This window comes from Hyperoodon ampullatus (genome assembly GCF_949752795.1).
Source record: "Hyperoodon ampullatus genome assembly, chromosome: 2".
NCBI classification, from domain to species: domain Eukaryota; kingdom Metazoa; phylum Chordata; class Mammalia; order Artiodactyla; family Ziphiidae; genus Hyperoodon; species Hyperoodon ampullatus.
This window is the reverse complement of record NC_136915.1, coordinates 104,968,722-104,992,351: the sequence shown is the minus strand read 5'-3', so window position 1 is coordinate 104,992,351 and position 23,630 is coordinate 104,968,722. Positions and strand designations below refer to the sequence as shown.

At 34.0% G+C, this 23,630-nt stretch overlaps 1 protein-coding gene across 1 annotated transcript in view; it reads right to left on the bottom strand.

Annotated features, from left to right (window-relative positions):
• MAN1A2 (mannosidase alpha class 1A member 2) overlaps positions 1-23,630 on the bottom strand; it is a gene marked incomplete at its 3' end in the record, with an annotated part of 137,438 nt that overhangs the window by 56,892 nt on the left and 56,916 nt on the right. The window contains exons 5-6 of the mRNA XM_079726582.1: positions 18,447-18,527; positions 634-728 (exon numbers count right to left, since the gene is read on the bottom strand). Coding sequence (XP_079582708.1) covers positions 634-728; positions 18,447-18,527 — 176 coding nt within the window. The remainder of the gene's footprint in view (positions 1-633; positions 729-18,446; positions 18,528-23,630) is intronic.

Sequence of the window (23,630 nt, the reverse complement as noted above, 5' to 3'; positions counted from 1 at the left end):
AATACTGATTTCTCAGTGAAAATTAAAACTTTATAAAGTTCTCCATTAGAAGGAAATGACTAAAATAGATTAGTTTTCCCAAATAAAGCTGTCACAGAATCATGCCTCACTTTGAACTTCAACAGTGTAAATACCATAAAAAGGACCCTATAGTCAATGTCAGGAATTATGTCTTCCCTTATCATCAGTAAGACATTCAGCAATAGGAAGCCCTGATTTTAAGGTATACTGTGTTCCATTTTGACTTAGAAAAAGATCAACATGTCGTGTACATAAAACAAGAGAGGGAAAGCACTTTGAATCCATTACAGCACTAAATGCAAATGAATAAGCAAATCATAAAGAAACAACTATTTTGTAAGAGACAGAAATCTAGACTTAGAGAAACAAGCAGTAGAAACTGGAATACGGTTATGGCAAGTGAACTGTTTCAAAGTAAAGGACATATTTTAAAAATCAGACAATGTTTTAAAGAAATATGCTTCTGTACATATGAAGAGAAAAACAGTTTAAGTCTTAAAAAGTATGGTGGGGGCTGATCATTAGAAATCTCTAATACCTTTTTAAAGGGTCAAAAAATCAGTTAATCTAATTTATTTAGAACAGGAATAGCCACATAAAAATAGAATTTACCTTTTCAGATTCACCATTGCCCAAGGAATCCCCGTAGGTGTGTTAAAGGCAGGAAGGAGTTTCTCAGCCAATTGGACTGCTTTAATTTTGAATATCTGAGATAAAAACATGAACATTCATAAACTATTAAATTACTGTTGTCAATAATATTTCCTGGTCTCTTATAGGATGCACACCACAATGTACTGGATACATGAAAGTACAAGGGAAAAAAATGGCATCTCTTTTGCCATTTTTGCTCTGATTGCTCAGAGCATACAGCAATCAGAGAAAATGGTTGTAAAGTGGATGGATACAGAGGAAAAAGCTACCCAACGTGAAATGGCCAGAAACTGCAATTAATTGAAAGGGAAGGACATGGTTTTGGTGTTGATATTATCTGTATTTTCAACTGGCAAAAAAATCTGAGAGAAAACACTAGGCTATGAAATCTTCATCCATGGTATACAAGCTTAGCAAAAATATTAAAACAAAAGAAAGAGATGCAACCCAATTTGGATAAATGCCCTTGAATTACTATAAGCTTGTTAATATCTCAACATTCTCCATTAAGGTTCAGCCACATTTATTAAAAGAAAAGAATATGTTCGCATTCCAAGTTTATTTTGTGAGTTATAAATGCTTCACCCCTTGGTCCCAGCTGCTGCTTTTATTGGTACATAAAACAATAAATTGCCTAAATATCAATGGCTTTCAAACTTTCAAAACCATGTACTATTACCAAGACATATATAATAAGATTTCTAATATTCTTAGCATACACCAACAGATTTGTGTACCTCATTTTGGAGACTACTGACTTACAGAGACTCAAAACTGAGATTAGGTCATAATATCCTACTAGGAAAAGTGGCGTGTTCTTCTATATGCCCCACATCTATCCTCTCTCAAATTAATTTCAAATTCATTGGACATTTAAGGTTCCATCTTTTCATGGCAGTCAAGTATTTTTGTTAAAATAGTATTAGATTTTTCAAATAAGTAAGTAATTGAAAGCCAGGACTAGATCAAAGTTCTAAGTTGACATTATATTAACAAAGCATACCAACATTATTGGGGGTATAAATGAGAGAGGAGTATGTGCAAGTAGACAAAGCAATATGACGTTAAGATGTTTTGCAAGGTTCCTTAAATACGGAAAAACTCAGAACTTTTAATTAGATATTCTCATGTATCTACAATTTACCATTTCCTTGAATACTTACTTTAACACAAAAATACCAGTGAAAAATGTAACAATTTAAGGTAAAAGTTTTAATAATTTTCTCATATTCATTCCATTAATTCAGAAAAGCAAATGGAAAACTCAGTTCTCTCTGTATTAACATTTATATGTTAGTAAAGAGAAATTACATTATACAGTAAAGAGTATTGCTTCTTTACCTCATGCTTTACCATGAGGACAAAGAGACTAAGTTCTTATCTAAGAAGTAATATTAATGCTATGCATTTGTTAATCACATATTTTTTGTATCACATCTTTTACATATAAAACTAATATTCAAAATAGTAAATTAACTTATAAACGTAAGCTTTTTCTAAATAGAAAGCATTCTCATTTCACTTCCAGAAGTAATTAGCGACATATTTTCTAATTTTCAACTTCCTATGTCAGTTAACATATATAGTAACCAATTATAGTACACGACCCAAAAAGAAAACACCACCCTCATGTCACTGAGAAAAAATTCCTTATATAGAATTCTTTATTTATTCAGAAATATACAAAATCTTTAATGATAAATATACCACAGCCTTACACTCCTTATTTGCAGAAACATAGTTTGGCAGACAACAGCAGTAGCTAATTTAAAACAAATTAGTTAGTATGCAATGCAGGCAAATAATATAAAATCCAAAAAGTATCAAAGTAAAACATAAGTCCCTTTTCCAGTCCTATCCCTTGACCACACAGTTCCTTCTATTGATACAATGCAAATAGCTACCGATTTCTCAAATATCTAGTAAATATTTTGTGCTAAATCAGTTCTATGGTATACATGGCTCCTAGCATGTCACATCAAATCCTCATTTTCCATTTCTCAGAAATAGAAATCCTATTACAGTTTATACACACGTCTTTGTCTTTTTGTCTTTCAAACACAGAATATCATATACTCTATGCTCAACTTGCTTCTTTCACTTATTGTACCTTGGAGATCTTTCCAAATCATTCCACATCCTTCTCTTTAGTGGCTGCAGAATTTCCCCTGTATAGATCATACTGTAATTTATTTAGTCAGTCTCCTATTGCTAGACGTATGTTTCCAAACTATGTGACTCTGTATGATAAATTCCAAGAGTGGAATTACTGAATCTATGGGTACATTTATTTGTAATTTTAATAGTAATGCCAATTTGTTCTCTACACATTTCACAAATTTATATTTCTACCAGAATTTATGACCAGCTGTTTCCCTGTATTTTTGTTAACATAAAAGTTGTCAAACTTTTGATTGCTGCTAATCTGATAATTGAAAAAGAACACTCCATTGTCATTTTTATTTTCATTTTTTTTATTATGAATGTGGTAGATACTCAACACTCACTCAAATCTTTCAAGCATACCTTCATACATTGCAGAGGATGGGTAACTATACATAACATTTCCCAGACTCCACTCCAGCTAAAGTTCGAGACAAGGCCTAGGCATTGCTGAGCATATATAAATATGCAATATTTGGAAGGAAGAAGTAAATGATCTGAAGCAGCGATCTTTCAAGCATAGTGGTGACAGTGTCTGATTTTTCTGTGGTAGCTCTGACAGAAGTTCCAGTGACTGGTGCCTAGCTTCAAAGATAACATGTGGGCAACAGAGGGAATGGAGCTGGAGCATACCATGAAAGCCACATGGTATGCTTGAGCATTTCTTCTGCCTGCATGTTTCCAAGCTATATAACAAAAATATCTGATTTCATGGCCCTCCCAAAGATTCTGTTAGCTGGTCAGTACCCTCTAATAAATCATTAGATAAAACAGACTGCTTTCTGCAACTAGGACTCTTGACTAATAAGATGATGAAAGTGAATCAATTATTTACATGTTTAAGAGCTTCAACAACACTTAAATGAAGATTTCCAAAACATTTATTTATAGAAAAAAAACTTTTATGTATTCATTGTCCATGATGTAAAATCTCCCAGTTATTTTTACCAGCACAAATTGTAAGTAATGGAACTATGCTAAAACTGGTCCTAGGTTTAGAAAAATTAGGACTAGAAGAATTACCTAGGTCTGGAAGAACTGGAAGAAATGGGATTAAACAGGTAAAATGTGGCAAGACTATGAACAGCTTTAAAACATAAGCAATGAAACTTAGGGTAACACAACAGATAACACAGAAGCACTGCAGATTCTTGAGGAGAGAAGTGATATTAGAATCCATGTACACTTTTAGTTGTTCTTTTTTAATTGGAGTATTTACTCAAGTAATAATGTTTTCAACCTAGTAGAGTTAGAATGTAAAACAGAAGTCAAGAGTTCATTACACTCAAATGACTTCCCATCTCATTCAGAGTAAAAGGCACAGCTCTTTAAAAGGCTACAAAACATTTTTTTTCCAAATAAATCTATTACTTCTGTGGCCTCACTCCCTTTCTCCCTGCTCCAGTAACCTTCTTCAGACCCACTAACCTCTTTTGTTATTCTCTGAGAATGCCAGTTATGCTTTTTCTTCACTAACTTTAACTTTCATTTGCTGTTCCTTTCAACTAAATGCTCTTATAAAGGAAATCCTCAAGGCTCTCTTGTATCACCTGCAGCTCTGTACACAAATGTTATCTTCACATGCACTCCCATCTTATTTGAAATTAAAAACCCTTATCCCCTTCCATGCTTTATTTTTCTCCTGAGCACTTATCACTAACAGTGTATGTATGTGTATGTAAGTGTGTGTATACACACACTCTCTCTCCCATATATACCTTGTTTATTACCTTTTACCCTCACAGCAGAATGTAAGCCATGGTTGAACAGGAATTTTTTTCTTGTATTCACTGTTGTATTCTTAGTACCTAAAAGAGTGCCTAGTGTATTCAACATGTTCAGTGTTGAATGAATTAATTTAAGAAGCCAAAGTGTACAGAGATTTAAAGTAAACAAGTAAATTATCTTCTCTCTCCTCCATACCAACCCCATCTCCCTGAGATATTCAATGTTAACATATAAAAGTTTTAAGGACTTTTTACAATATGCTACAAAAATGTTGGGTTGATGATGATGATAATGGCAAGCATATATATTAATCCATTTAATCCCACAACAACCCAATGAGGTAAGTATTATTGTTACTCCCATTTTACAGGGTTGAAACTGAGGTATAAAACAGAGAAGTTAACTTGCCCAAGGTCATACAGTGGTAAGTCTGAATTTAAACCCAGGCAGTGCAGCTCAAGTTCATGTACTTGCTTTACTATTTGACTATATTAGATATAAATACAGATGTAGACATAGACATTTTATAATGTACATTATTTAATCATAATTTATTGTCAATAATTCTTCAAAATGTTTTATTAATTTATTGCACAACTCTGTCCTCCCTCTTGAATGATCATTTGGCTAATATAAAATTCTGCACTGGCAGTTATTTTATCTCAGCAGTATAAAGATATTATTCCAATGTCTTCTGGCATCTATTGCTGTGGAGAACTCTGCTATTAGCTGTCATTCTTTTATAAGTAATCGGCCCTTTTTCTTTGGTAGCTTTTAGTATTTCCTCCTAATTCTTGATATTTTTTCAAATATTGATTCTCTATCATTTATTCCATTAAACTCATCTGAGACTCCTAATAAACATTAATATTTCTCAATCTATTTTATATCTCTCAACTCTTTTTTCTAATTCTCCCTTTGGCTCTCTATACTGCATTCTAGATGAATTTTCATTATCACCATGAACAGGGGCACCCTTAAAGGCTAGACAGGTGTTCCTTAGGACCAAGTGAGGGATACTACAAAACTGCTGGTTAACACAGAGGTAGAAACACATCTCCCACTCATAATGAGCCTGCAAACAATATTTCATAATTCATAATGAAATCTAAGATTTTATTCTACTTGCTAACAAGTTAGCCTGCCACAGTTTCATGAGTATTGGCAGAAGACAGAAGACTACTGTGTCAGAGGTAAAAAGACTACATTATTCATGGCAAAGTAGCAGCCAAAGCTTCAAGTTTACTTCCATTGGTCGTACATGTCCCACCCTTACCCCCACCCTAAGTCGCAGAGAGATGACCCAAAGGGCCCATGATGGATTCCTGCACATACAGTGGGTTGCCTTACAGAAGAACACTGAGTTTGGAGAATCTCTTTTATACTAAGTGAAAGCAAGCCTATCTGTCCAGGGTAAGACATTAATTCAACCCTGTAAGCATAAGCCTGATGACCTGGGAAAAGAGCAGTCAACGGCTTATATTCTTGGTATTCCCAGCAAAAGTGTGCAGAGATGCTCAGGCCCCATAGTGGATGGCTTTCCTGAACCTTCCACATAAGCAGTAACAGAAGCACCTTCCTGTAGAAGCAGCTGAATCCACTTTGCAGTTTTTCCAACACTTGCAGAACCAGCTTCATCACCCTCAATCCTGACTCCAAAGACACCTGCCAGCACATTTTCATCAGATGTCTGAGTTTCAGCTATGTAGAGCCCTTCCTCTGAAGTTTCTAGGTTTCAGTAATTAAAACCTCTTGCCCATATTCCCTCAGCCATGGTTGCTTTCTGTAGGAGCCACCTCCATGATACCTTAGACTATTCTTTTTAATCTAGCACTTTCCTAGTTAACTTTATACCCAGTTAATAACTCTTTATATGAAATTCTCTCTGTTCAAATAACTGGCATGGTTTCTGTCTCTTATAAATCAAATCCTGACTGATAAATAAATAATCCATATTTTCTTATTACCTATTATTAAATATTTGCTTATTTAAAACAGGAAAAGGAAAAAAATTAAATCACACCAGTTCCTCTATTCTGAACCAAATACTATTAAATATTTTGATATATTACCATCCTTTTTTTCTGTACAATTTTTAAGTAATTGGAGTTTTATTCTTTCATTTCCTGCTACTAACATAGTATCGTAAGTACCTTTCCAATTTTTACAAAACTGCCTAATTTACTGTATCCATTTCCTCTCCTACCACTCACTATTCCACCTATTTCAACCTAGTTTCTGCTCCCATCATTTTACTTAAAGGGATCTTGCTAAGGATTAGCCACACATTTGAGCAAAGAGCATTTTCAGACATTATTGACCAGTTCCTCCTTAAAATACTTCCCTTGTATTCAATAATACTACAATCTCCCTGCCTCCTCATTGACTCATCCTCCTCATACTTGACCTTTAATGTTGTGCTTCTTGAGGGTTGATTCTAGGTCTCCTCTTCCTTTTCTAAATTGTCTCCCTGAGAAAGTTCATGTGTGCCTGTTTTCAATTATCAGCAAAGCAACTCACTCCCAAATTTATATCACCAGTCAACACCTCTCCAGTGAGTACCAGATCCATTACATCTGTCTACCACTTATTTCTACTTAAATATAGCAAAATCCCCTCAAATTCAAAACACCTGAAACAAACTGATAAGCTTCCCCTCCCAATCCAGTATTCTTAAAGTTTTCAATATCTAGTGACTGCCCCACCATCAGTCTAGTACCAAAACCCAGAAAACTGGAGGTGGGACCACATCCTCCTTCTGCCTCATTTCCCCCTGCAAATATCACCCAATCCTTTTGAATTTATCTTCCTTGATATCATTTATCTCTCTCATCTCTACAACCCATCTTAGTCCAAGCTGCTATTATTACTTGCACCAAATACTGCAATGGCTAACTGACTGGATGAATGGAAACACACACACACACACACACACACACACACACACACAAGCTATTGGTCTATAACTTGCTTTCGTCACTAAATACATCAAGCCTATGTTTACTGGTTGAAATATATCAAACTTATGTTCATAGTTGTATTCTATAGTAGTAGATGTATCAATTTATTCAACCATGCCCCCAGATGAATATTCAGGTCTTTGCAAACACTGGCCTACTATGTTTTCAAACAATGGATACTACAAACACTAATGCAATGAAAAAATCCTTCTGAGTATACTTTATGTATCCACGTTGTTACTTTTAGATAATACATTCCTAGAAGTCCATTAGTGGGTCAGAGAATTTTAAATGTTTACTTGACACAAACTAAATCATTTTCCAAAAAGTTTGTATTGTTTGTATTCTCTCCAACAGCATATCAAACATCTGTTAAAATTTAAATGTATTTAATTAGATACTATACATTTAAAGTGGGTACATTTTATTGTATATAAATTAACTTCATTCAATAGAGTTGCTTAAAATAAACAAACTTTGAACTTTTAAGTTCTTTACCAGGCAGAGAATGTGGAAGGGTGAGAGTCTATTTCAGGCAGAAAATTATGGTATAGCTCGATAAACATAGGGAAATAAAACAAAGTGGTCTAAATACAGTTTCATGCATGCGAATTTGGGGCTTCTCCTCTGTGGCTCCCTCCTATCCTGGATTTTACCCCTAAATTTCTAGCACCTGTGGTAGCCCTAAACTCTGTCTTCTGACATGATTTTAAACAGGATTTTTTTACCTTCTCTTTCTGATATTTCACTGTTAGTGTAAAGAAATGCAATAGATTTCTGTATATTAATCTTGTATCCTGCTACCTTGCTGAATTCATTTATTAGTTCTAATAGTTTTTGTGTGGATACTTTAGGGTTCTCTATAGAGTATCATGTCACCTGCATATAATGACAATTTTACCTCTTTCCTTCCAATTTGGATACCTTTTGCTTCTTTTTCTTGTCTGACTGCTGTGGCTAGGACTTCCAATACTATGTTCAATAGAAGTGGTGAGAGTGGGCATCCTTGTCTTGTTCCAGCATTTAGCAGGAAGGCTTTCAGCTTTTTGCCATTGAGTATTATGTTGACTGTGGCTTTGTCATAAATGGCTTCTATTATGTTGAGATATGTTCCCTCTATACTCATTTTGGTGAGAGTTTTTATCATCAATGGATGTTGAATTTTATCAAATGCTTTTTCTGCATCTACTGGGATGATCATGTGGTAAACTCTAACTTCTGATCAAACCAGTAATCATAATCAACTGTGAATTTGTATTAGTACTGTGACTTTAAACATGTATGAATGTATACAAATGTGTAGATGAACTCACACATTTAAGATGAAATGTTGGAGAGTACATTTAAAATGGTATCTAAGTCAGCAAAGCTTAGTGGAATGTTTTATCCAATTACCAACACATCTACAGAAAATGCAGAGGTCAATGGAAATTGCAGTAACTTCTGAAGCAAAAGTATAATGAAAATCAGTGCAATAAGGACAATAATGGTTAATATTTAAGTCAGGAAAAATTAACACTGTAACATTTCTCTTTTTTATTCAGAACTTTAGGGCAAAAAAGGGACACTCTATTTGCCTTAGAAAATACCCCTAGGACTTGCCTGGTGGTGCAGTGGATAGGAATCTGCCTGCCAATGCAGGGGACATGGGTTCAATCCCTGGTCCAGGAGGATCCCACATGCGCAGAGCAACTAAGCCCGTGCACCACAACTACTGAGCCCGCACGCCACAACTACTGAAGCCCACATGCCTAGAGCCCGTGCTCTGCAACAAGAGAAGCCACTGCAATGAGATGGCCACGCACCACAAAAAGAGTAGCTCTCGCTCGCCACAACCAGAAAAAGCCCATGCGGAGCAACGAAGACCCAATGCAGCCAAAAGTAAAAAAGAAAATATTCCTGAACTTATTCAGAAATGATCTTACCTACAGGCAATGAAGTACAAAACTGTGTTTTAGTAAAGAAAAAGTTTGCTGTTTTTATTTCTTTTATTTTGTGTTTATATTCTGTGAAACGTATTAAACTCTACATAACCATTTCTCTATTTTATCTGACAGATTTCAGATGCATTTATCCACATAAATTACATTGTTATCTTACTCAGGAAGGGATGCCACTTTGATAGCTGTTAAAAAATGAGAAAATACTGTAAAAGAAATGTCATATATTTGAGGCTCAAGTAAACATAATAAATCATCAAGATTTTTAAACTTGTGAATATTTAAAATAAATAGCCTTGTTCTGAGAAAATATTATAAAGATTAACATTTATAATATTAATCAATCACAGGACAGAGGAACACTTTGTTAGGATGGCATATAACCCTCATTTGGTTCCCAATACCAGAACACTGAATGCATGTAAAATGTTTACTCTAGTTACACTCTATCTAAATATAAGAAAGGTGCTTTGCCATGTTATAAATTATAGTTAATTTTCTGTCTTATGTGAGACATAGGAATTTATTGGCTATCCAGTATTAGAATAATCTTATATTCAGTGTTTTATTTACTTTTAGCAGATTTCAGGGATTTATTTTTGGTTTCCTGGAATAGATATGGATCAGAGCTTTCAATGTAAAATGATCCAGTAGAAAAGTAAAATGGTCAGTGAAATCTGATTGTATAAGAAAGTCAGAAAAGTAAAACGTTCTCTCTACTTTTTAGTAGACTCTATCCTAAGAAATTAACTTATCTATTTTTAAATAAGTAGAAGGATTTCCCGGCTGTTAGAAACAGTATATTTACCACACAGGAAAAAAGTCAAAGGATGAGGAAAGAAAAGTAAAGTAGTATCTATTGAGTCAGGTGATATCCTTAGGCACCTTCACATAATTTAATCCCCCCAACAACTCTCAGGTGAACTCTCTCATTCTTTTATAAATGAGGAAACTTAAATTACAGAAGGTAAATAGCTTGACAAATATTTTTATGAAATGGAGGCAGAATAGAGACTCAAACCTCTAGCTCCAAAGTACTTGTGCTTCCCTCCACTTCAAAATGGTTCTTCCTGAAGTCTAAGGGGTTAAAACTGCAAAAATGGAAATACTGGTAACATTGTATACTTTTTCAGCATTTTAGTGTTTTCCTATGACAACAGCAACCAAAATTTCAACATTTTGCTTCAACCTTCAGATAAGGAGCCTAATGAAATGGCAGAGGCTGACACTTCTCTTTCATAAGCTGTTCAAAGGTAATTTTGAATCGTATGCTTTTTGGTATGCAAATTAGTCAACTACACACAAACAATTTAGTATTTCCTCTACATAGTCAGACAGGCATGAAAGTAAGAAAAAAATGCTCTATCTCAAAGACATCATATAATGTTTAACCTGGTAAATATTAGGAAGCATGGAGTAGCAAGTAACAGCAGTTCATGGCTGGGAGAGGAACAGGGTGTAGAGGAGACCCACTCTGAGGCACAGGCATACAGGGAATGCCTAAAGTGGACAGTAGAGCAAGAGTGTTAAGAAAAACTTGCCTGCAAAACAGGCCCACTCTAATTACAAGGTAGTGTCAGAGGAATTTGAAGCCAGTGGTACTTTGTAGGTAACCTTAGTGATAAAAAACCCAAACCTGGTTCAACTCAGACTAAACTGACTCAGCTCCTAACACTAACAGCACAGTCATGCTATTCCAGGCATAAATATTACTAAACTCAGTCTTCACTGTCCCATCCATACATGATATTTTGCATTAAATAAAAAAATTATTAAATACTTAAGAAAGCAAGAAAAATTAATCCACTTTCTAGAGACAAAGCAAGTGACAAATCAGACTTAATGAGGTTGAAATAATCACAAAGAATTTTAAATGACTATAATTACTATGTTAAAAGACCTAGTGGATAAGGTGGAAAACATACATGAAGACAACGAGGAATTTTAGCAGAGAAATGAAAACTGTAAAGGTCAAGTGAAGTACTAGAAATAATAACTTTAAAAATCAAGGTAAAACAGAGATGCAAAATGCCTTCAACAATGATCCAACAATCCCACTACTGGGCATATACCTTGAGAAAACTGTAATTCAAAAAGACACATGCACCCCAATGTTCACTGCAGCACTATTTACAATAGCCAGGTCATGGAAGCAACCTAAATAAATGTCCATCGACAGATGAATGGATAAAGAAGATGTAGTACATATATTAAATGGAATATTACTCAACCATAAAAAAGAATGAAATTGGGTCATTTGTAGAGATGAGGATGGACCAAGAGACTGTCATACAGAGTGAAGTAAGTCAGAAAGAGAAAAACAAATATCGCATATTAATGCATATATGGAATCTAGAAAAATGGTATAAATGAACCTGTTTGCAAGGCAGAAATAGAGACACAGACGTTGAGAACAAACGTATGGACACCAAGGGGGGAATGGGGGGGTGGGATGAATTGGGAGATTGGGATTGACATATATACACTACTATGTATAAAATAGATAACTAATGAAAACCTGTTGTATAGCACATGGAACTCTACTCAATGCTCTGTGGTGACCTAAATGGGAAGGAAATCCAAAAAAGAAGGAATATATGTATACATATAGCTGATTCACTTTGCTGTACAGCAGAAACTAACACAACACTGTAAAGCAATTATACCCCAATTAAAAAAGAAAAAAGCCTTCAACAGGCTCAAAAGTAGATCACATACATTAAAAGATATACCATGCGATACCACCTGAAAGAAAGTCAGAGTGACTATAACAGTATCAGACAAACTAAAGAACAGAGAATATGAAAAGAGATAAAGAGAAAAAATTTTAAGCAATAAAAAAACAAATTCACCAAGAAGACATAACAACCCTAAATATGTACACACGTAAGAACAGATCTCCAAAATACATAAAGTAAAAACTAATAGGACTGAAAGGAGAAACAGACAAATCCATAATTATAGTTGGAGGCTTCAAGACTCTTCAACTTAGTATTTGACAGAACACGTAGACAGAAAATTAGTAAAACTACAGAAGATCAAGCAACACTATTATCTAGCTTGACCTAATTTACATTTTAACCCAACCACAGCAGAATACACATCTTTTCAAGCATACATTCTTTTTGATAGACCATATTCTAGCCCATGAAACAAACATCAAAAAATTCAATAAATTTGCTCTTTATTCACTGCCAATTAAACAATTAAACTAGAAACCAATAACAGAATGCTATCTGGAAAATCCTCAAATATTTGGAAATTAAACAGCATACTCCTAAATAACTCAGCAATCAAAAAGGAAGAAGAGAAATTAGAAAATATTTTGAATTAAAGGAAAATAAAAACATAACATATCAAAATTCATAGGATGCAGTTAAAGAAAGACTGAGAAGCAAATCGATGATATTAATGCTTACAAACTACTGGGAAAAAATAAGTTACAAAGATGTAATGTACAGCACAAGGAATACAGTCAATATCTTAAAATAACTCGGTATGGAGTATATGCTATGAAAATATTGTATTACTATGTATACATCTGAAACTAATAGAATATTGTTAAGTCAACTATACTTCAGTAAAAAATAAGATAAAAATAAATCAATAAAATAAGATAAGAAAAGGTGGCATATTAATGAGCTAACAAACTCCAACCATAAGGAACTGGAAAAAAACAGGAAAAAAAATGGGGAGAGAGGTGCAACTTAACCCCAAAGCAAGAAGTAAAGATAAAAGCAAAAAATTAATAAAACTGAATACACAAAAATAGAGAAAAATCAATGAAGCAAAATCTAGTTCTTTGAAATAAAAGTATTAATACACTTGTAGCCAGACTGACAACAAAAAAGACAAAATGGGGAACATTACTAAAGACCCTACAGATATAAAAAGGATAATAACAAACTAATACAAACAACTTTATGTCCACAAGTTAGAGGAAACAAATTCCCTGAAATACACAAACAACAAAAGCCACACAAACTACAAAAGCCACTCAAGAATAAATAACCTGAACAGTGTTATATCTACCAAAGAAATTGAATACATACATTTTAAAACTTAGTGGGAAAAACAAAAAACTCCAACCCCACGTGGCTTCACTGGGAAATTCTACCAAACATTTAAGGAAGAAATAATACCAATTATACACAAACTTCAATGGAAAAAAAGAAGAAACACTTCCAAACTCATTTTACAAGGTCAGTATTACTCTTATACAAAACACACATCCACAAAAAGATATTAAAACTATAGATCAATATCCCATATGAACACAGGTACAAAAAAATTCTCAACAATATATTATCAAATCAATCCAGGCAATATTTAAAAAGGATAGTACACCATGACCAAGTGGGGTTTCTTCCCAAAAATGCAAGGTTAGTTTCATGGTCAAAAATCAACCAGCATAATTCACATTATCAACAGATAAAGAAGAAACACCATATAATCATCTAATTAAATGCCATAAAAACATTTGACAACATTCAACATCCATTCATGATTTTAAAAACCTCAGCAAATAGGAACAGCAGGGAACTTCTTCAAGATGATAAAAGGGCATCTACAAAAAAAAAAAAAAAAAAAACCCTATGGCTAACATTATGCTTAATGGTGAAAAACTAAATGCTCTTCCCCTGATATCAGGAACCAGGCAAGGATGCCACTCTCACCACTCCCATTTAACTCTGTATTTAGTGAAGGTTCTGGGCAATGTGATACGGCAAGAAAAAGAAATAAAAGAACTATACAAATAAAACTGTTCTTTATATAGAGAAATAAAACATTTCTGTTCACTGGCGACATGATTAGTTACAAAGAAATTCCCAAAGAATGTATTAAAATCCATTTAAAAGTGACTAGAATTAACTAGTAAATTTATGATAATCTCAGGCCACAAGGTCAATATAAAAATCAACTGCATAGTGCACAACAATGTAAATGTTATTATTTTATGTTATGTACATTTTACCACATATTTTTTTTTTCCCCAGTACGCAGGCCTCTCACTGTTGTGGCCTCTCCCATTGCGGAGCACAGGCTCTGGATGCACAGGCTCAGCGGCCATGGCTCACAGGCCTAGCCACTCCATGGCATGTGGGATCTTCCCGGACCAGGGCACGAACCCATGTCCCCTGCAGCAGCAGATGGACTCTCAGCCACTGCGCCACCAGGGAAGCCCCCCACATTTTAAAAAATAAATGATAGTATCAGAAAAGTTATCTAGAGAAAAACAACATGTCTTGAGCCAGCTGAAAATTTAAGTCTTTATTAAAAGGTTTTTTAAAGCAATTGTATTTATATATACTGGCAGCATACAAACAATGAGCAATTGAAATAAAATATACAGTACCACTTTTTTTTTTTTTTTTTTTGCAGTACACGGGCCTCTCACTGTTGTGGCCTCTCCCATTGCGGAGCACAGGCTCAGCAGCCATGGCTCACGGAACCAGCTGCTCCACGGCATGTGGGATCCTCCCGGACCAGGGCACGAACCCATGTCCCCTGCATCGGCAGGCAGACTCTCAACCACTGCGCTACCAGTACAGTACCACTTTTAATAGCATCAAAAAATATGAAATAGGTACAGATCCATCAAAATATGTATAAAATCTGTAAAAACTAGAAACATCAATGAACAAAATTAAAGAACTAAATAAAGGAAGAGATATGCTATGTTCATGGATTGAAAGATATCAATTTTCCCTAAACTTACTGATAGACTTAATATAATCCTAATCAAAATCCCAGTAAGATATTTTGTAGAAATCAGGAAACTGATTCTATAATTTATATAGAAAATAAAACTAGAATAGCCAAAACAATTTTGAAGGGGAACAAAGTTGGAGGACTCACACAACCTGATTATGAGACCATAAAGACCATGATTTCAATTCCATAAAGCCATAATTATGAACACAGTGTGGTAATAGCAGAAGGACAGACACACAGATCAACAACAGAGTCTAGAAGTATACCCACATTTGGTCAGTTGATTTCATATATGGTCAATTGCTTTCAACAAAGGTGCAAAGTCAATTAAATAGAGAAAGACTAGTCTTTTCAACGAATGGTGCTAGAATTTTTGGATATCCATATGGAAAGAAATGAAACTCAACCTCTACCTCACAGCATATAGAATTTAACTCAAAATGGATTATAGATTTAAAAGTATAGTAAAGTAAAACTATAATACGTTTAGAAGAAAACAAGGGAAAATCTTTGTGACCTTGGATTAGGCAACACTTTGTAAATAAAATACCAAACACATGAACCATAAAAGATGAAACTGATAAACTGGACTACTTCAAGATGTAACAACGTCAGTTCTTCAAAAGATACTGTTAAGTCACTGAAAAGCCAAAGACAGGTTATAAAAGTATTGGCAAACACATAGGTTATAAAAGTCCTATGTCCAGAATATACAGAATATACAAAAAACTCTCAACATTCAATAATGAGAAAACAAAAAAATTGTGATGGCCAAAGACTGAACAATTAAAGAAGATATATGAATGACAAATAAGCACATAAAAAGGTGCTCAACATGGTTTGTCATTAGAGAAAAGTAAAATAAAACCACAATGAGATACTAATACACACCTATTAGAATAGCTAAAAATAATAAAGAAACTCTCAATACCAAGTACTGGTCATGATGGAAGGCAACTATTTGAAAAACTCTGGGGAGTTCTTCCAAAGTTTACTTACCATTTGATCCAGCAATCCCACTTCTAGATAGTTACCCAAGAGAAATAAAAATTTATGATCCCACAGAATCCTAATGCAAATATTTATAGCAGCTTTATTCAGAATCTCCAAAACTAAAAACCAATCCATTGATGAATGGATAAACTGTTAGAGCCACAAAATGGAATACCATACAGCAATAAAAAGGAATGAACTATTAAATACATGAATAAATCTCAAATGCATTGTGCTACATGAAAGAAGCCAGTACTCCTTACTGTACAAACAGAAAACAGATCAGTCGTTACCAGAGGCTGGTGGTAGCACGCGGGGTAACTATAAAATGGTAAAAGGGAATTTTCTGGGATGATAGAATTCTTCTATATCTTACTTGTGCTGGTGCTTACTAGATTGTATGCACTCTCAAAACTCAAAGTATACACTAAAGTGGGTGAATTTTACTCTGTATAATACCTCAATAAACCTGGCCAAAAAATCCTATCGATTAATTTACAATGATTTTATTCATATAAGCTAGGTCAGAATTTCTCAAAATATAGAACCAGCATTTCCAAAATCACCTTTAACACGGAGTACTTTATTAAAACCATAAATAATGGTTTCCACCTCAAAGCAACTGAATTTCAGTCCTGTGAGTAGGGCTTGGAATCTTCATTTTTATAAAACACGCTATGTGACCCTGAAACACACTGAAGTTTGAAAACTCTTTGCGAGAGTATAAACCTTTTATTTTATTAAATGGGAACTGAAGTGTTCTGACAATTGAAAGATAGGTTGGAGGTATAATCAAATTACATAGTAAAGGCTGACAGTAAAATCATATATTAAGTAAGATAAATGTTATTTATCTAATATTATATATTAAATACCATCATCTTCAAACATATTTCTTCTACAGAAAAAGTCGTACATGGGTATCTCACTCTTTACACACAAAAGCACACAAAAAGATAGATGACATAATTAAATATAAGCATATAAAATCATAAAAATCCAGAAGAAAAAGGAAATATTTGTTTTGTAATGATACAGCCTTAGGGAAGGCTTTCTAAAGACCAACATCTAGAAGCCATAAGGGGAAAACAATCCTAAAAATGACCACTTTAAAGTTAAACACAAAAAATAAAAACTGAAGACAATATAAAAATCCATCTTTACAATACATATAATAAAAAGTGAGTTTTCTTAAATTTACAAAGCTATCTTACAATCATTTAGACCAACAAATCAACTAAATCTATGTGCCAAGAAAACAAAACAAAAATGACTATAACCTCTTCCTTTAGCTTCTCTTTCTCGCACTCTCCAAGCCCACTCTTTAACCCATCTGAGTAGTAAAAAGCAATTTCCTACACCCACTTCCCCAACACCGTAAGTCTCAAGTGTGTCTGTCTGTATTACACCAAGACTTCCATAAAGGAGAACTCAGAGTTGTTTTGTTTTGTTTTAATTTACAGCAATAAATTGCATTCAATTTCTAAATAGGCAGTTATATTAATTAATTTTTGGACTTAGGAGGATCCATATTCATTCTTATTGATTCATTCCTTAATTCTAATCTTATTAATATATTTTCTACTTTTGTTTCAACAATGTAATTAATTGAAATGGCAAATCCTGGAGAAGGATAACTCTTACAGAGGAGACACAGTGTATATAATGCTAGGATCTGTGATGAATTTGTTTCACTGAGATTCTCAAAATGGAAAAATCATTATTCCCAAGAAACAGAGCTCTACCTGAAGATCTAGTTATTTCAGCAAACCTGTAGATTAGTTCAATACTGGACAATTTAAAAAGATGACATGGGGCTTCCCTGCTGGCACAGTGGTTAAGAATCCGCCTGCCAGTGCAGGGGACACGGGTTCGAGCCCTGGTCTGGGAAGATCCCACATGCCACGAAGCAACTAAGCCTGTGCTCCACAACTACTGAGCCTGCACTCTAGAGTTCGCAAGTCACAACTACTGAGCCCAAGTGCCACAACTACTGAAGCCCACATGCCTAGAGACTGTGCTCCGCAACAAGAGAAGCCACCACAATGGGGAGCCCGCGCACCGCAACAAAGAGGAGCCCCTGTTCAATGCAACTAGAGAAAGTCTGTGTGCAGCAACAAAGACCCAACACAGCCAAAAATAAAAATAAATAAAATAAATAAATTTATTAAAAAAATAAAAAGACGACATGATGCTAGGGAAATCTTTCATTTTACTAAATTCCATTTACAACCTTTTCTCCCCAAACAACATATCACTTGATTTTGCTCACCTCCTCTCCTGAAAGGTAATATGCTGCAAGTAGGCCTCCAATAAATCGAATGTTGACTTCAAACACAGACACCTCTGAATTCTGTGAAAACATATTGAAAATATTCACATATACATAAAGCTGTAAAGGTTTCAAAATATCTTCAATCCTTCATATGTTTCTCACAAACATGCTGGGAAGAATGTTTTTTTCCACTTTCTATGTCTTTGTTTCTCATGCAACTGCAATCTCACCTCCCATTTGTTAATGTTACTGTAACTCCTCTATTGCTGTCAGCACAGCTTCCTAATTGCCATAACCAATGGGCCATTTTCATGTGCCTTACATATTATTGTGAAATTATCAAGATATTTGATGCTATTGACTATTCTCCCTCATGAAAGCCTCTACTTCTTGAATTTTGGAATAGTGTTCTCTCTACTCGTCCCTTTCTGTTCTAATCACTACACTATAACATAACTATATACAACTATAACATCCATTTTTACTTCTATCTCTCCTCATGAATTTTAAATGTTTTTCTAGTATATGTAACTTAATCAATGTTAAAGGAGGTACCAGAAAATAATGGCAAGATGATAGGTTTTTCAATTAATAATGTTGAAAAAAATGACTCCTAGGTAAGAATTTAATTTGGATGCTCATTTCATATATATATATATATGAAATATATATATATATATGAAATCCAAATGATTTAGAAGTAAATACAGAAGAAAACTGAAATAAAAAAGTAGAAAAAATGTGACAATATATCTATACTTCCTTGAGAAAGCAGGTACTTTGTAAGCATAAAATCAATAGCATTGATAACAAATGATAGAAGGACTTGAATTTCCCCATAATGAAAATTACCTATAAGAAAAAAAATCATGAACAAAATTAAAAGGCGAACAACAAACGGAAGGAAATTTGCCACAAGTATAGCAGTATTAATAACCCTACCACATAGAGTCTATAGGTTTGTATTTAGATATAGATAAAGATATTGCTGAAGAAGATTCTAATGCATGGAAAGAAATTAGAAGTGGCAAAGAAAATAATCAAAGAATCCACAGAATATACAAAATTGACTAATAGAAAAATAACATTCATAATTAATTTTTAAGTAAAAATTAAAAGGAAATATATATTACCTTGAAGTCTTTCCAACATTCATAGGCAGAAGACATCATTTGCTAACACAAGCATAATTCTAATATAAAATTTTCACAATATAATGTAATTTTTTAATAACATAACTGTTATCCTACCCCATCCTTGAAAGCAAAGTGGTTTATACTACTTCATATATTCCCAATATATAGCATACTGCAGGGTACATAGTAGACATTCACTAAATATAGAGAGGAAGGACAAGAGGGAGAGAGGGCCTCTCTCCACTCACTAGAACAATAATACCATCTAACCAGTTTCCCTGACTTCATCTTTACCCTCTTCTCAGCACTCGACTTATTCAGCACCATATAGTTACAGTGGTGAACCTTTTAAATCTTAAGTTAGCATAGGTTACTACTCTGTGCAAAACCTTACAGTGACTTCTGGTTACACTCAGAGTAAAATGACTTACTAGACCCAACATAATCTGATTCCCCACAACCTCTCTGACATCATCTCCTACCAATGTCCCTCTGACTCACTTTATTATTACCCAACGGGTCTACCTGCTGTTTGAGAACTGTCAAACTCACTTCTGTGTCAGTCTTTATACTTTACCTGCAGATCTCTAAGCAAATTTCACTTAGAAAGTTTTTCTGACCACACAATATAAAATTGTGAAGTAATCCCTCATCACTAATATTCCTTACTCTGTACTATTTCCCCAATTAACACTTATCATATGAATATTATATAATTCTTATTTGTAAAATTCATACCTTCCCTCACAAGAGACAGAAGATAAGAAAAGTTTCTAGAGGGAGAGAAGAAGAGACTGAGGGAGAGGCATTATTCACAGGAGAAATGACTGAGAATCTTCCTAAATTGATGAAAACAAAAGTCCTCAGACTGATAAAACATGAGTCCTTTAAGGAATAGTCTAAATACAGAATGGTAATGGAATTACAGAAAACAAAGCAAAAAAAAGAAAATATTAAAACAAGGGGAAAGAAAACAGATTACCTTTCAAATATTAAACTGACAGCATACTTTTCAATAGCATAACAGAAACAGGAAGACAATGGAACTGTATCTTTAAAAGGTTAAGAGAAAATAATCATCAACCTCTAATTCTATACTCAGCTATAATATCTATTAGGAGAAAGCTTGGCTCTCTCATATCCACATGGCTTCCCTTGGGTCTCTTCTCAGAAACGTCACCTTCAATATCCAATGGATATAAAATAGCAACCTCTCACCACCACTTACTCCAATCCTACTTACTCTTCTTTAAGAGTAAGCACTTATCACTATCTGACATGCTATATTCAATATATCTTGAATATGTATTTACTACTTTTCTCCTCAAACTAGAATAGAAACTAGTATAAACTAGAGATAAGACTCTGTTTTGTTCATTCCTGTATCCATAGATTTAGAACAGTGTCTGTCACAGAGAAGGCACTCAATAAATATATTTATTTATTTATTAATTACTTAATTTGGAAGTTTCAAATACAAGTTGGGACCAACTAGACAACAATTACACATAAGACAAGAGGGAGATGAGCTAAATTAAAACATTCTAAGATCCTTATGTTTTTCAGAAGAAGGATAGAGAAAATGATTAATTTTAAACTTTGGTAAGTATACCTATTAAAATTTTAAGGGTAACCCCAAAATGAATGGAAATGGAAAGTATAAAGTCAAACTAGTAGCGGGAAAATGAGACATGAAGTAATTTAATCCAAATAAGATAGACAGAAAATAAAAGCAAATGAGAAGGACAATAATAATATAGGTAGCAAAACAATGATTGAAGATTCAACTCTAAAAATATGTTATACTAAATGTAAATATTTAAAGCTTAACAGTTAAAAGACTCCAAGACTGGATAAAAATAACAAAATCTAAATACGCACTATATGTAAAATATACAGCTAAAACATACGACACAGAAAGGGTAAAAGTGAAAGAATGGAAAATGACTGTGCTGATTATTAAGTTATTTTTTCTCAGCTTCAAATCCATCCTTCTACACTCTACTTCGGTATACTGAAACTAGAACTCTTCAAATGCATCTGGCTTCCTTATAAGCTGTGCTGATGATAGAAGGTTCTACAAAAATAATACAAAGCTGAAGGAAGAAAAAGGAACTTATTCCTTCCAGTCTACTTCTAGTTTCTGACAGTGTCAAACCAGCCATGGTTCTTCACCCTGGCAGTGGCAGTTGGTTCCAGGTTACAGTTCCCCTGCCACAGACACATTCCCCAAATCAGCCTCCTTGTGCCCTTTAGAGATACCAAGCTCTAACTAGGTACCCACTCCTCAGAGGTCTGAGTCCCAGGTCTGAGAAGCCCCTTTTAAGAACTCCTAAGGTATCAAAAACAGAGTCCCAAGCTAGTAAAATTTAATGATCTCAACCTCTCCCCATTGTTCTCACAGTTCCAGGCATGGCAGCCATTTATTGTAGTTACTACCTCTTGTAATACTACAATGTTCTCTTTCTGTCTTTTCAGTGCCCCATTACTTGGTTAACAATTCTAAACACTAAATCCTCTAATTAAAAAAACTGTACAGTTCTGGTTCTTGATTGAGCCAACTGACACAATGATATACCAACAAATTATTAGGCATAATAAAGCTGCCATGTTAACAAACAGGAGTATTTGAGGTTCACAAATGCCAATTCTCTCCAAATTACTCTATAAATTGAATTCAATCCTCATCAAAATTTCAACAGTTTTTCCAGAGCTTAAAAGAGCAAAGAACTGAGAATTGCTAAGATAATTTCCTAGTAGAATAAGATCAGATATCAAGATTCAGCTATAGATATTAAGCTTTTCTTATAAAACTAGTTAAGACTATAATAAATATTTAGACTGCTAAAATATTGATGTAGGGATAAAGAGAAAAGCCAGTAGAAAAGAATAGAGTGATATAACTAATACATGATTAATGTGGCATGAATAAATAGTAGAGAAATAAATGTGCTAGGATCAATTGATAGTTGCCTATCTTAACCTACCCACAAACTCAACTATATAAGCACTAAAGACCTAAATGCAAAAGCAGAACTTTAAAACATTTAGAATTAAATACAAGAATATATCTTCATGACCTTGAAGTACATAATCTCTAAGAGCTACATAACTATACAGGGGAAACCCTGCATTTCTCAATCCCCTTTTACAGTAAGGTGGGGCCACATGAGTTAGATTCACTCAATAACACACAAGCAAAAATGGGGTAACCAACTTCCGAGCAGTCACATATCTTTTCTCTATCCCTTCCTCCTTTATGCAACTGGAAGGTTTATCCACCTTATTTTGAGGAATCATCTTGTACCATGAGGTTGAAGCTTTATACTGAAGTTGACAGAATAATAAGACAAAGGATCCTAGGTCCTTGGTCATCGAGGAGCTACCCAAACCAGCCCTAAACTGTTTATCTTTGTACTTGACTTGCATGAAATAGAAATAAACATGTATCTTGTTTAAGCTATTTTATACTAGATTTTCTGTCATTCACAGCCAAACCTAAACCTGATAATAAAAACTGTTCTGAGCTATGTCCAAAATGCTAAAATAATATAAAAGAAAGTAATCAGTTTTTGTCTAATTAGCATCAGGAAAGGCTAATGATACAGAGTTTGAATGATACAGAGTTTGCCAAAGAGAAAAATACATAAGAAGTGGCTTCTCACTACAGTCAGAAGGAAAAGTAAAAATATCATGAAAGATGAAAATGAATATGACAAAATAGTCCACACATCTTTTAGGTGAAAACTGGTAACAATGAAAATAATTGCTAACATTTACTGAACACTTAATATGTACCAGATTATTTCAAATAATCCTCACAATATTGCAATACGATAGCAATTTTATGACAGGTTTAGAAAGAATAAGTAGCACTTACTTATAGGTAGGTTTCCCAAATAGCACTAGAATTGTGGCTGTGTTGGGCTTCAAACCTAAGCAGCACTACTTAACAACTATGCCAGAATGCTGGAAGGATGAGCATGTGCATAACTATGAAGGCTCTTCAAAACTGTGCCAAATCCACAACACTGTAAATCAACTA